The sequence below is a fragment of the Anolis carolinensis genome, chromosome 1, assembly GCF_035594765.1.
Source record: "Anolis carolinensis isolate JA03-04 chromosome 1, rAnoCar3.1.pri, whole genome shotgun sequence".
Taxonomy (NCBI): Eukaryota; Metazoa; Chordata; class Lepidosauria; order Squamata; family Dactyloidae; genus Anolis; species Anolis carolinensis.
Window position 1 is genome coordinate 340984980 of NC_085841.1, and position 15530 is coordinate 341000509.

General features: G+C 40.4%; 1 protein-coding gene across 3 annotated transcripts in view; it reads right to left on the bottom strand.

The window, feature by feature from the left end:
- fbln5 (fibulin 5) overlaps positions 1–12744 on the bottom strand; it is a 70635-nt gene extending 57891 nt beyond the window's left edge. The window contains exons 1-4 of one of the 3 annotated variants that reach the window (XM_008113184.3): positions 12434–12744; positions 3279–3333; positions 1132–1183; positions 449–697 (exon numbers count right to left, since the gene is read on the bottom strand). In XM_008113184.3, coding sequence (XP_008111391.1) covers positions 449–697; positions 1132–1183; positions 3279–3333; positions 12434–12450 — 373 coding nt within the window. In that variant the 5' untranslated portion in view covers positions 12451–12744. Of the gene's footprint in view, positions 1–448; positions 698–1131; positions 1184–3278; positions 3334–3796; positions 3819–11190; positions 11296–12433 lie in introns of those variants that run through there. The other 2 variants (XM_062968169.1, XM_008113312.3) reach the window with 2 other exon arrangements.
- Between the last annotated feature and the right edge of the window lie 2786 nt (positions 12745–15530).

Here is a 15530-nt window from a genome sequence, read left to right on the forward strand (position 1 = left end):
AAAATAAAAAATTAGTTTCTGACCAAATATATACCAGTGGCACCGGGTGACCCTGGTGTCAATGGAGAAAGGAATGTGCTTCTTAATTTAGCCCAAACTTTGAAGAAGGTATTTAAAATATTGGATTTATTTCAGGGCCATGGTTTAACTTCTTAGAGAGCTTCCAGAGAAAGAGCCAGTGTTGATTTGCCATAACAATCACAGTGCAGTCACTAGTATCCACCCTATATTTCCTATCAGATCAGTGGCCCTTGAACATGTAAAATGGGTGCAGTATTTGTTTGTTTCTTTATATCCCCCCCCTCTTTAGCCACGAAGGCTCTTGGAGCAGTTGACAAATTGTTAATAGTATGCATTAACTGGGAGCAATTGCACTGCATATCATAATCATAGCACAACTATCACATTTTTAAAAAATCTGTAATCTGTAGGATATTTTTCTACTTACCTACACACTGGTTGCTGTCACTCATTTGAAAGCCAAACCTGCACATGAGAGGAGCTCTTGCAGCTGTGGGATAATTGGGAGCAGGAGCTGGGGCTGGAGGTGGTGGATATAAACTAGCTGCGTAAGGATTCATAAATGGTGTTCGATAAACAGAATCTGTTCGTGGAGCGCACAAATAGCCACCATGCTGGTTTACACACACCATATCTCCCCTGCAGGCTTCAGCAATAGTCCGACATTCATCGACATCTGAAGGGATGTAGACATGGAAAAGTTCTCTTTTGTTTAAATCAGTTAATAATTCATGTCTCTATTTTAATCAGTTCATAATTTATTAATTACTGGAATACATGTACATAACAGCGATATTGAAGGACAAACACAAAAAACATGTTTTCAGCTAAGACACTGATTGTAAAATGGATCTTTTGTATCTGCTGGGGTTTGGCTCCAGACCTCTATGGGTACCAAAATATGCAGATGCTCATGTCCCATTATATACACTGGCATAATGGTGTGCCTTATACAAAATGTCAAAATCAAAGTTTGCTTTTTGGATTAAAAAAATATTTTCAAGCAATGGATGGTTGAGTCCATGGAAGCAAAATCAGTGGATATAGAGGACTGATTATATTGGGCTGTGAAAATCCAGTTTAAAGGACCTAAAGCAAGCAAAAGCTTACCTAAGCATCGTCCTGTGGTACGATCCACCTCAAATCCATTTGAGCACGGTTGCTAAAAAGAAAAAGTCAACATTCAATTAATGATAAATCAGCAGAATACAAAATTACAGATCAGAAGTTAATTGATGATGAGGAACAAGAACAAAAACATGTTGGAGAGTCTGAGTTGTGTATGAAACGAACTAGCAGAAATAATTTTACAACCACTGGCATCTTTGATAATTCTTGGAGAACAGGAGAAGTTCCAGCAGACTGGAGGAGGAGGGCAAATGTTGTCTTTATCTTCAAGAAGGAGAAAAAAGAGACAAAAACAATTACTATCCTGTCAGCCTGTCATCAATACCAGGAAAGATTCTGGAGGAGATCATTAAGGAGACAGTGTGTACTTAGAAAGGAATGCTGTGATCACTAAAAGTCATCATGGGTTTCTCAAAAACAAGTCATGCCAGACTCATCTTATCTCTTTTTTCAATAGAGTCAGAAGCTTGGTAGATGAAGGGAATGCTGTGGATGTAGCATATCTCAATTTCAAGCATTTGACAAGGTTCCCCATGATTTTCTTGCAAACAAACTAGTAAAATGTGGGCTAGACATCACTACTGTTAAGTGTATTTGTAATTAGTTAAGGATGTCATAAGGAAGAGGGAACAGGCTTGTTTTCTGCTGCCCTGGAGGCTAGGACTCAGAACAATTGATTTAAATTACAGGAAAGGAAATTCCAACTTCCTGACCATAAAAATTTTTCAACAGTGGAACTCATTGCCTCAGAGTGTGATAGAAGCTCCTTCTTTGGCGGCCTTTAAACAGAGGCTGGATGGCCATCTGTTGGGGGTGGATTATGCTTTTCCTGCATGGCAGGGGGTTGGACTGGATTGCCCGTGTGATCTCTTCCATGATTCTATAATTCTTTACCTCTCAGACTCCCTTGTGTCCTAGGTCCATTCATGTACAGTACAAACTGACAGTTCAGAAAATGGTAAGTTTGGGAACAAAGTACAGGTGGAAGCATATTATACAATTGATGTGGCCTGGCCTTTGCTGTAGTAAATGTGAAATGAATTGAGGTGTCTTAGCTGGATCAGTGCCTGACTTTCAGCCTGTAATGTGACTATTGTCAACAGAAGTACAAGTAGCAAGATGCCCTCTGCAGGAATTTAGTTTGAATGCATGGGACTAGCCTCACACACTTTATAACACCTGCTAGTTACACACACCTGACTGATGCCTGGTCAGCTCAATCTAAAAGGAGCTGGCTTGGTGTGAACAGACATATCCCCAGCACAGGACAGTAACCCTGGGTACAGGTTTCCCATGGCCATGGGGGGAAATCATTCACATGTAGAAGAGGCTTCCTTCACAAGTAAGATGTTGTGTGGCTGCTGCAAAAATAACATTAATGAAGAAGGATTGGTCTTGCATATTCTTTCTAATTCCTTAATGCATTCTACACTGAAAGGCACAAATTACCCAAATATTTTTGCAATGGTTAGGTCACATCTAATGTATTATGTTCACGTCCACAGAGTTGAAGGGAAGGAGCTGCATTCTGCCTTGTAGATCCTGCAACTCCTACACACTGAACATAAAACACTGGGAACTTGTATTACTAAAGCAGAGTCATTTCAAATCATCCAATATATTTTGAGCCACCAAATAAGTCCAATTGAATTTTGAAAGGCTGCCAGCATTTTAGTATTATTTTTCTTTAAAAAGCAGACATCAATTAAAACAAGAAAATCTAAGATTGTAAAGATACAAGCTTCAACTTTAAGAATGGTGTTGTTAAAGCTTGCTAAGTTCAAAAGACCAGGTGGCCCAATGGAATTGTTGGCTTCAGTTTCTCCAGATTCCATTCTGCATCATCTGGCAGAGTATGAGAGGATCTTGCTGCATGGACATGAGGTCTTTAAAATAATACTCACTCTTCCGTCTCTTTCCCCTATCACTCCAATGTTTACCCTAGGCACTATTAAACTCCTCCATGTGTGATATTCTGCTATTTAAGACCCAACAATATTATTTTGTTTTCTGGGCAGATGGTTTTTTTTCAATGAATTGTGTTCGTGAATGCAGAAAGCTCCTTTCTCCATTCTTTAAAAGGTGTTCATGCATGCAGAAAGTTAATTCTATACCTATGTATCTCTCACCTGTGTCTTCCCATGATTTAAGAGGCAACCAGTCACCATCAAAATGGTCATTAGCCTGCAATAGGAACACAAATAGTATCATCTGAATTTTTTCATTGACCACACATAGATGATCCAAAGCATAGCAATTAGTTAACTCCACCCTTCCACCCATCGATCCAAGCCAAGATGTATAGCAGCCTAAGTGCTAAACTGGAAAGGCCAACTTGCATGGGATTGGAAGCAAATTTTCTACCCCTAGAGACAGCACAGATTACCACAGAATCCCAAGATTGTTAAGAAGTCCACTTCTAGTTTTGAAGGTAAACATTTCAAGATCAATATATTTCAAAGGTGATTTATCTCCCCAGCAGGATTTCCAGAAAAAATGTATCTCACACATATACATACCTTAAACCAGATAAAGACAGCCTAGAAGAGCCATGGGCTCAAAAATAGCCTTTGGTAGTCTTTTATACATGTATCCCCAGAATTGAACTCCACCCATCCCTATGCTAAACAGTTTAAGACCATGTTACCTGAATGATATTTGCAACCATATGTGACTGTCTTGAGCTATTGAAGCCCTGTTCACAGGTCTGCTAGTTGAGTCTGTTAGATAGGCAGTTGGAAAGAAAGGGCTTTTTTTAAAGTAATGGTCCTTTATTTACAGAAACCATTTCCTGACAGAGATGCTCTCACCTTGAATACTTTTGGGTGGTTTAAAAAATACTTTTTGCTTCAAATCTGTTTTCCACAAAACTTATGTGCTGGATTTTTAAATATCCCTTTAAAATTGTAACATCATTTTAATTTCTTAAAGGAATAAAAAACACTTTAAGTGTTTAAATGTTTTTATGATTTGAATACGAGTCACCTTGAAGAGATATTTGTTTTAAACTCAATGTAAAAATAACATCTACTCCCAATGGAAGGAGAACAGAAGGGAGTGATGAATAAAACATCATATGAAACCCTACATGAGAATTGATTGAGATTTAGGTTCTGCAGCTTTCTCTTGGTCCCACAATCATCATAGGCATAATTGATGAGGACATGGCACAGAGTCTTCTGGGAGGCTACTCCCAGTCTGTGGAATTTATTTTTTCAGGAAACTTGGTTGACATATTTGTTTAGGGTGGCATTTCATTTTTAACAGATGAATTTTTAATGTGGGGGTGCTGTTTCTATACTTTTATTTTGAATGTATTTTAAATTTGTTTTTACTTTATATTTTAAAATAGATGTCTGTTTTAATTGTGTTTTAACTTTTTATTAAGATGTTTTAGCTTTACTGTGTTTTTAAATGGTTGTGAACAACCTTGAATCCAATGCTCAGAGAAATAATGTTAACTTATATATTTGGGGACTGAAAGAAAATTTGACAGGTTTGAGAAAGTTGTTATCCACAGGAAATGTTCATCATCATTACAATCAACCATTATCTCTCCCAGAGAAATTCATACTTGCAGCCCTGAAGTCTAGGCCAGAGGCTCACAAATGTATTTGGCCTACTGCCTCCTTTTCAGAAAAAAAATTACTCAGCACCCTGCTAAAAATATAATAATAATAATGATGATGATAATAATAATAATAATAATAATAATAATAATAATAATAATAATAATAATAAACTTTATCTGTATTCCACCCTCTCTCCCCAAAGAGGACTCAAGGCGTATTCCAACATACAATGGCAAATATTCAATGCCTCCATAAAACAAACACTCAGGGGCAGCTGAACCTATACGCGAACTACGCAAATGCAGAAGGTGCCAATCCCCTGGGGGCGCTATTGAGGCACCCGGTTCAGTGCCCACAGAGAGAGAGAGAGAGAGAGAGAGAGAGAGGTGTGTAACGTGCCCTGGGTTTCCCTAAACTGTGCCATTGCCGAAGGAAGAGTTTGCCAAAGGGCGCTCTCCCTCCCTCCGTATGGCACGCGTGCTCCCACGGGGCTTTCTCTTGACTGCCGTGTTTGCGTGCGCGTGCACGTGCTGCTGCTGCCTCTTTGAGTCCCCCTCAACCTTTCCTCCCTGTTCTTCTTTCCTTCCTTCCTTCCTTCTTCCTTCCTTCCCTCCATCCTCCTCCTCCTCCCCAAAATGAGGTGCCGGTGGGAAGCGAGGGGCGGAGGAGGAGGAAGAAGAGACAAGGAGGAGGATAGCAGCTCCCCATTAGCTGGACCAGGAGGATGAGGAGGAGAAGGAGTCCCTTCCCACGTGAAGAGAGAGCCCCCGTACTCAGTTTCCCCCCCCCTGCCTTCATGGAAGAAAGCCCGGATGGAGCAGGAGGGCAGGCGAGCTGACGGAGTCTCCTCCTCTTCAATCTCATCTTGCTTCTCTCTTCCCATTAGAAGCCTCTTCCCTCGGTCTCCTCCTCGCATCCCCTCTCTTCCCATTTAAGCCGCGTTGAGAGTGCTACGGGGTCATGAGAGGCTTCTACCTGCCCCTGCCAACCCTCTCTCCCGTGCCCTTCCCGGCTCCTTGCGCGCCCTCCCCCCACTCCAATGTGTGCGGGTTTCCCTTCCTGGTCACCCTCCCTCGCAGCCCCTGCCCAGGACAAATAGGCTCCTCGGCCCCTCTCTGCTACATTCTAGTAAGAGGATCCTCCCTCCTTTCGCTGGGCTACCCTCCTCGCCTTTTCCTCCTCCTTCCCCTCCTCTCCGGCCTTCCCCTCTTGCTTGCCATTTCCCTTCCTGCTGGTTCTGGTTCTCCTCCTCGCATCCTTTTCCTCCTTGCTCTTCCCCACCTGCCTGCCTCCCTTTGCCCTCTTATTAGGAGGATATAGAGAGAAAGAGAGGTCGGGGACTTCTCCCGACCCCCCTCCGATGCCTTGGGCGCCTGCCTGCTTGGATGCTCCCTGAGCGGGAAGCGGCCCTGAGGGGAAAAGTTTCCTGCCTCCACTAAACAGCAACACACCCTGGGTTTCCTTAAGCCGGGCCTTTGCCGAAGGGAAGAGTTACCTCCCTCCGGTAAAGGCCCAGAACTTTGGGGACATCTCCAGGGCTCTCTTTTTTCACTCTCACTGCATTTTTTTGGGGGGGGGGATACAGTTTGCTTACACTTGAAAATTGCCTAGGGTCGGCCCTGCAAACATTGACATAAAATCCCAGGAAAACTCCACATATGAAAAGAGCAACTAAAACCTAACATCAAATTAAAGCTAAGATCAATGAATTAAACCTAACATCAATAAATTGAACCAACATAGTCAGGCAAAAATTATATAATAACATAAAATCTGAACAAACGTTCATATTAATTTACAGAAGCCAACTGGAGCTCATAAAGTTGTGTGGGCTAGTTGTGCTGCCTATGGTGGTAAATTAGGCTGACATACTGACATACTATTCCAATACCAACTATACTGTAGTTGGTATTGGAATAGTGCCACAACATCAGGTATACAGCATTTTTTTGCGCAAGATGGCAAAAGACAAACAAACTAAAATACTAATTTAACTAGTGAACTAGTGTTGTTCTTTGCTCTGCATTGGCTGTATTTGATATTAAATGATCAAAAATCAAACTAAATTTATCAATATATATTATTACATGCATATATTCCTGCTGATGCATGCTGGACTTCCTGATAATGCACACCATGCTTATCTGCAACACTTGCTTGTTAAGACCTGTCAATGGACAACCACTGATCGTTATAACCTGCATTTTGTGTTTTTAATTGGTAAATAAAATAATCACTACCACCTTATGTTACACAACACATGAAGCATTTACAAACAATTATCAAAACTCTCTTCTTGCCTTTCTTTATGCTTCCACTGGCTCCTTATTTTTATTTAATGTTCTCAACTGCAAGGGGCAATACTGTCCACTTTGAGAAGGATGATCTAGGCAATAATCACCTGTAAAATGTTCTTGGGATCAGTAACTTCTGAAAGGTAAGGCTTAAAATATAGATTGCAATATGGAAAACAAATGTTAAGAGCCTGGATATTGCAATGAGATTTGGGGTTGGTCTGTATCTTTAATTTTTATCTCTAGGATTTATATTGGCAGAAGTGCCAGTGCAGGATATCCTGAGGCTATGTTTTGTAAAACCTGACAGTCTGGTGATATGTGGTGGCATAGGGTAATACATATGATGGATAGCCATGTCTTATTCTCACTGCTTCTGCTATTCCAGAGGGAGATGGCTAAGCCATAATAAAATGACAAGCCAGCGATGGACAAGTCTGCAGAATAAAATAGACACTGGTGGAACTGAGTTATTCTCTACTATAGTGCTATTTTGCTAATAGGTCCTTTGCAAAACTGGGGAGGCGGTAGAAATGATTGAGGTGTTCAGGCTGAAAGTGTGTGACAAAGTGAAGAGAAACTGTTTTATAATCTAATTCAATATGTCTTTTTAGGGAGGTGTTCACTTTTAGAATATTTTTTACTATTCCTACTCCTGTAGTTTACAATGACTGTTTGTCCAGTTTGTGCATATTGGATGAAGACAAATCTGTTCACAGTTCTGACAGGAACTCCTTAAACTATTCAAGAACAAGTCCAAGAAAATAAAGCATGAAGTCTAAAGGGAACAAATCACTCAGTCATTAATTATATGCAGGGTGATGTTGCTTTGTTTGGCAGAAAATAAGAATCATTCCCTAGAGCGACAACTCTAGAATCAAATGCAACATAGTTTGAAGCCTTCCATGACTTCACTTGAGGAAACAGAACAGTGGGTCTGACACTCAGTTTTTGGAGAACAGGGAGAAGGTTTGTCAAAGTGTACTAAGCATTTACAAAACCGCTGGAATCTTATTTTGAATTTATGCATGGATGACCACTGTAATTGCTATGCTATGTAGTGAACCTTGGTCTAATCTTTCCCCAATTTCCACGTACTAGGCAGCAGCTACTGCAATTGATCAGGATCTGTTCCCCTGTCACTCTGAAAGCAGCTGACTGTTGTTTCCATCCGTTCCCATGAGAAATCTCTAGTTCAACAGGAAGAATCAGGGTCTCTGTCACAATTCTCCCTTGCACCTGACATCAATCACATGCAGAAAGAAGAACATCAGTGAACTGCTTCCCAGTAGACAGGGGAACAGACCTATTGATTGCAATGGCTGCATCTTGGTAAATGTGGACTTTAATGAACTAGGGGAAATGTAGGGATAATGGATACATCCAGTTACAAGTGCATGACTCTAAATAGATTATTCTGGCCAACATCAATATAATATTGTTTGATAATCTATGTTTTAGGTAAGCAAGCTCTTTATTTGGAGTATGTTTCCAAAAGGTACCAAATCCAAAAAACATTGAAAAATGTGTTATAGGTGGTAGCACATTTTTGTCTAGGAGTAAAATATTATGTACAGATCAAAACTATCAAAACATATCAAATTATTTTAGTACAAGGCTTGGAAAATTGCATTTTATAGCAAAGGAATGCATATCGTCTGCCCGATTTTTTTTTAATTCGTGTAAAATGTTGGAAACAAGGTCCAGATAGAATTCACCAGGGTGTGCTTCTGTGTAAAGCCCAATATATACATATTACATATACATACATACATACATACATACATATATGAGAACGATCCAAGTATTTCAACAAATTGTGGAAGACACTGAAATATTGCATCCATAAGGATTTACCCATTATGCCTATTAAAAATTGTAAGTTACACTATATTTTGTGACAGGAGAAACAGTAACTGCTTTATGATCTAATTCAATGTGTGTTTTTCGGGAGGTTTTCACTTTAAGAAAACTTTTACTGTTTTACTGTTTCTAAGGAACTGCTAAGAAAATGTTTTTTCCAGTTTACACATATTAGAGGAGTCAGAAAAATCTGCTTACAGTTCTGACAGTAACTTCTCAAATGATTCAGAAGTCCAAAAAAATAAAACACATAGGAGAAAAAAGCAAGCAAACTTGCTAGCAAGAACAAACTGTTTAAGCATTAATTACATGCAGGCTGATGTTGTTTTGCTTGGCAGAAAATAAGAAACATTCTTTGGAGCCATCACCCTAAAATCAGATGCAATACAATTTGAAATCCTGGCGAATTGTGCAGCTTGGTGTCTCTATGGATCTCCAATAAACATTCCGGAGAAACAGTTTAATGTCAACAGTGCAGTGGTGAAGCTACCAAGAAGGGGATGTCCTTGAAAGATTTGCCTCTCTCCCCAAATGTGAATTCTGCCCTCATATAAAAGTTTCCTTCAGTTTCTCAATTCCTAGTAACTTCAAACTTCAGTTGAGCATTTAGCAATACAGGCTGAGATCCTTCACGGGAAATACCTTCTGACAAATGCCACCCCAAAAGGCTTATCTCTTAAAGCAGGCAGCACCCTAATTGAATGATATCCAAACAGATTGGGGCACTGGAAAATGACTACTGTACCATCAGTGTCTTGCCACAGCTACTTCTTTTAACATTTCCAGCGGCTAGGAAAAAGCCGTGGTTGGTGTTGCCCAGTGCTATGATCTGATTTTCCCAGCAGAGGGTATTTCCCAGTGTCCTAATGGGAAACCTTTAGCTAGGATGCTGCTTGGCTTAAGAGACATGTGTGGAGGTGTCATAACTCTGGCTTATAATGAATAGGATGACAGTCAATGTAGACGTCCAAAACAAATGGCAGGCAAAGCTACTAAGGGAATGCAGAAATAGGTCTGCCATTGCCTTCCTCTGAGATTGAGGGTGCCGTAAATCATAGTGATCCCGGCTTCACCCATCCAGGGGGTGTGGGGACCTGTTGCCCTGCATTGTCCCAGCTTCCCCCCTGCTTCATCAAATGGGGGACGCCTCTTTAAGATGGCTTGACCCATCCTTCCTTACGGAAAGATGGGGAAACTCCTATTTTGCGCTGCCGGCAATTTTTTGGCAGGAATAGGGTTTTTGCGGCAGTTCAGCCATGGAGCTGCCCCGGAAATACTTTTCCGGGGTGTGATGGGAAACAGCGGGCTCCGTGGCTAGAGTAGAAAAAAAAACAGTCATCACCACCGAATTTGGGCCTGTGTGAACAGGTCCTTAGTCTGGTGCTCAGATTACTACATCACACTGCTATCCATTGATGCATCTTTACTTCTGAAGTGTAGTGGTGTTTTCAAAGTCCTGCTGCTAGTTGCATTTGTACTGCTGGCTCACATTAGGTACCTGGGGTTGTTTTCAGAGATGCCAATTACAGTAAATAAACAGTCAATTAATAACTGCCAATTTAAGTCATATATCCTTAGTTCTTTCAAGTTCTACTGAAACAAATGTCATGATTAGACAGACTTTTTAGTGATACTGGCTCTCCACTCAGGCCTTTGGATAAAGATTGCTCATCCCCATAACAATCCTGTATCTGTGACCATTCTTGTACCAGTTTGCACTTTTTACCTTTGTCAACTTGATATAGACACAGGGTCTGTTCCCATCCCAATTTGCACTTCCAAGAATTTGCAGCACTTTATCAGTCACCTCGTGTTTACAATATTTATATGGTGCACCTTACCCAGTCTACTTTTACAACCTCTCAGTTTTAATCCATGTTTTTATTAGTTCTTGTCATTTGTTTTTATTGGCTAATGTTTAAATTTTTATAATTGTGCATATCTCTTGTCTATTGTTGTGTTTTATATTGCTATTGTTTTTATTCAGGCTTGGCCCCGTGTAAGCCGCCCTGAGTCCCCTTTGGGGAGACAGAGGCAGGTTATAAAAATAAAGTTGTTATTATTATTATTATTATTATTATTATTATTATTATTATTATTATTATTATTATTATTATACTAATTACATTTCACTCTGGACACTGATTTTATATTTCCTTCCTTAATGTAATCGTTGGGCAGAAGAAGAAAAAAGAAGGAACGATGGGAAAACATAAAAGGGTAGAAATTAGAGATGTCATCAGTTAGACCCTTCTGCAACTATAAAATTCTATGTTTAAGGTAGTTTTTGTCTTGAAGCACCAAAATCTTACCTTCATATAACTGTACAAATTAATCTTCCCCGATTTGTATTTTTTCTGTCTTCTTGTTTTCTCTCCTGTTCAAAATTTCAGCCATAAGTTCCTTCCAAATTCTATTTGCTGCAAAGAATGGGAACATGTGGCCTTCTCTGCATTGGATTGCAACTGCTGTCATGTCTCCCCACTGGATATGTTGACTAGGATTGCAGTCCCACAACGTCTACCAAGCCACATGTTTCCCACCATTGACTTACAGGGATGGTAGAAACATGTATAAATTGTTGTAATTCTACACTGTAGAATTAATGCACTTTCATGGCTCAATGCTGCTGAATCCTGGCTTTTCTAGTTTGATGGGATACCCATACTTTTGGTAAAGGCTAAAGACCTTATAAAACTGCAACTTCTAGGATTCCATAGCATTGAGCCATGAGAGAAAAAGTGGTGTCAAACTGCATTACTTTTAGTGTAGATTCACCCGTAGTTTCTATATAGCCTTTTCCTGTCATGACGGATTGGCTAAATATATGTTTCCAGTTGCAAAGGAATTGAAGAATTCCTTTTTGTTATCTGCAATCGCTTCTTCAAGACACATACTCTCTAAAGAAAGATAGACAGGCATAGTGCATAACACTGGCCATCACACATTTTGATGCCCCAAATGTTAGTGCTGTTTCTGAGTATATTTAACCTTCTGGTTCCAAAAAAAGCACCAGATTCCCCCTATCAGCTCTAATTTTTGAAATACAGAACATAAACCATCCACCACTTGACATCTTCTCGTCCATAGAAAATAATGATAACCATTTCTAAAAAACTAGATGTGGTCTATCCAATGCAATTTTCTGAATCAACATCCCAAATAACCCCAGGAACAGACCTAAAAATTAAGGCATCAAGATTTATATCTATCAATACAATTTATAGTTAATGAGGCTAATAGAACCAAAAGTTGAAACTGTGTAAATTAAAACCAAAAGAGCAAAAAACCTTCACAATCACGAACTAGTTTTTTGTCTGAAAATAGCTCATACATATTTGCTCAAAAAAAGTTTACAGTTTCTGTAACTAAAGGGCAGAAAAGAGTGCAAAGGAAAAATGTCTTTATGTTGTACCACAAATAACAGAATGGAACCAAATCCACACTCCCACTTCTGTTTCTTTACAGACAACTTAAGCAAGTGTAATGCAATAAGCAACCTCAGAGGCTGACTTCCAGGACAGGGAAACTGCAGAATTTAGAGCATCAACCTACCTTTTCAGTCCCGTCATGTCCAAAGCTGAGGAAGAAAGCTGAGGAAGAGAGAAGCAGTGTCCCAATAGGTAAATACCGAAATGCAGGTTTGTACATGAAATCTTTTGCTAGAACTTCAGTCCTGCCATCATTTTTATTCCAGAGAATGAAAGACCAAATCATAGAGAAGCAGAGGAAGACAATCAGAATGAGGGAGAGGAAAAGAAAGAGAAGGGGGGAGAGAGAGGGGAAGGAAGGAGGAGGGAGAGAAGGAGGGGAGAAGAGGGAAGGGAAGCTTCTGCTCCTCCTCAAACACTGGAGAGAATACAGCAAAAAGCACCTGGTTTTGCTTAGTTCTCTTCTGTAATTCAACATTAAACCAATTGGAAGAGGAATGTTAAAAATGAACACTTCATTTTCTAAGTATGTTAAACAATGCAAATGGGAGGCCTCAGTTTGGGGACAGCTGGTTTAGATTAGAGTGCTCACCAACTGGCTAGACTCTCCACAACACTCTTGAGGAGCCTGCCAGGACTGAGACACACACACATATATACACACATAATTTGAAGGAAAGCCTTTTCCACAGTAAATGCAATACAGGAGTGTGCTAGAAGGGAAGATAGTACTGGCATTGGACAGTCAGAAATAATTTTATCTGGAAACCGTCAGGGGAGTATAACAATGCTAAAATACCAGGGTCCCGGACTTTGCAATGTTGCACAAATGGAAACAAGGACCTGAGTGGCCAAGTAATTTCAGAGTGTGTTCAAGGAGGCAAAACTTATTAATGGGGAAGAACACACAAGCTAGAAGAGGCTACAGCAGTTTGTTTTTGCCTGAGTCTTCTGGAAAAGGGAATTCCTCCCCCCTTCCTTTCCCAACTCACTGAGTTAATTAAGTGCAAACGATTCTTGCACTGTGAACTCTGTTTACAGCTATGGAAGAAAACCAAGGAAAAACAGGAAAGGGAGAGGAATAGAACGAGATTGCGATAAAGAAGCAGAAAATGTGGGATGACAAGAAATCAATTGGGTCTGTACCTGCTTCAAAGATAAGCTTATAATAATAATAATAATAATAATAATAACTTTATTTTTATACCCCGCCCCATCTCCCAAGAGGGACTCGGAGCGGCTTACATGGGGCCATGCCCGACATAAAAATACAATAACAGCGATAAAACAGTAAAACAATTTCACATCAATAAGACATCAACATCATTAAAACAGTCATAAAAGTTAGCATACTGCAAAAATGTTAAAAACGGGAGGCTAAAACACAGATCTGGGTCAAAGTGCAGAAAACTTCACATGGGAGAGGTAGATTCATAGCTAAAATAGTCAATAAAGTGCAAAGTAATAATGGCCAGCTTACCTACATCTTGTCATACTGTTCCACCCTTGCTATAACGATTTCTTTTTGGTGCCATACAATGAAGAGAAGATGGACCATTGGTTAAATAAGGAGTAAAATCAGTGGTATCACTAGAGTTGATGTCATCTGATCAACAATTCATAGTCTCACCCCTATGGACCTCCTCCCGTATCAGACCATCTCACAATATTATACTTAAAACACCAGAAAATTGAACAAAATTAGTATAGAGTTTTAGCTTTGTAGGACTATATGTAGGATTATATGTAGGACTATCATTCTCTGTCTAGGTCCCCTTTTGGAGTCCACCCGAATAATGGAACAGTACCCAAAAAGGTTATATACAGTCCTTTCAGTGTCACCTTGGATGGTATCACTTGTTACGAGCTGCAACCCCCTCCCCAATCCGTGTGACATTCCTGGGTGCAACTTCAATGTATTAAGATTTAAACAAGTTGGAGAGAAGCAACATTAACTCCCAAAATTGGGGTGTTGCATGTTTTATTTCCTGATGTTTCGTCTGCATCTGTGGCTAGCATGCTCTGAAGGTGCCAGCCCCAGAGGCAGGGGAAATGTTAGGAGAAAATGCTGCTAGAACACGGCCATACAGCCCAGAAACCACACAACACCCCAGTGATTACGGCTGAGAAAACCTTTGACAATACAACTCCCAAAATGTTGTTTTTAGGTTTAATTCTGTTTGTGAGCTACTTTGGGTCCTATCCTAGCAGTATGCAATGAATGAATGAATGAATGAATAAAAAGATTATTGCTTCTTTATTGTTACTACAATTTGTTTCAAGGTGTACATAACAGAATAGGCAGTTATATTTTTTATGCTGCTGCTCAGTCGTTTAGCTGTCTCCGACTCTTCGTGACCTCATGGATCAGTCCACGCCAGAGCTCCCTGTCGGCCGTCACCGCCCCCAGTTCCTTCGAGGTCAACCCAGTCACTTCAAGGATCCCATCCATCCATCTTGCCCTTGGTCGGCCTCTCTTCCTTTTTCCTTCCATTTTCCCCAGCATCGTGATCTTTTCCAAGCTTTCCTGTCTCCTCATGATGTGGCCAAAATACTTCAGCTTTGCCTCTAATATCCTTCCCTCCAGTGAGCAGCTGGGCATTATTTCCTGGAGGATGGACTGGTTGGATCTTCTTGCAGTCCAAGGCACTCTCAGGATTTTCCTCCAGCACCAGAGTTCAAAAGTGTATATCTTTTTATATATATTTTTATAATCCAATGTAAATACAGAATGGAAGGCACTGGTGCAATGGGGGGTAAGGAAGACTTGTGCAATAGTTGGAATAGTTGGATTGTTGTAATTGCAAACCTTCAAGTTGTTCCAGGTTTAGGGTGACACTAAGGAAACCCTATTACAGTTTCCTTGCCAAGATTTATTCAAAGCAAGTTTGCCTGTCTTCCCCCAGAAGCTGAGAGAATGTGACTTGCCTAAAGTCATCCAGTGGGCACAGAGCCATAGCCCGAGGTATACCATGCTTTCTGAATTCTAAATTCCTCTTTTCCTCCCTTCCCTTCCCTTCCCTTCCCTTCCCTTCCCTTCCCTTCCCTTCCCTTCCCTTCCTTCCTTCCTTTTCTCCCTTTTCTTCCTTTCCTGTTTTCTACCTTTCTTATTTCCTTTTCTCCCACCCTCTTTTTCCTTCCTTCCCTTTCCTTTCTCCCTCCCCCCTTCCTTAGTTTCAGGACCCTTGTGCTAAATCAGTGGTTCTCAACCTGTGGGTCTT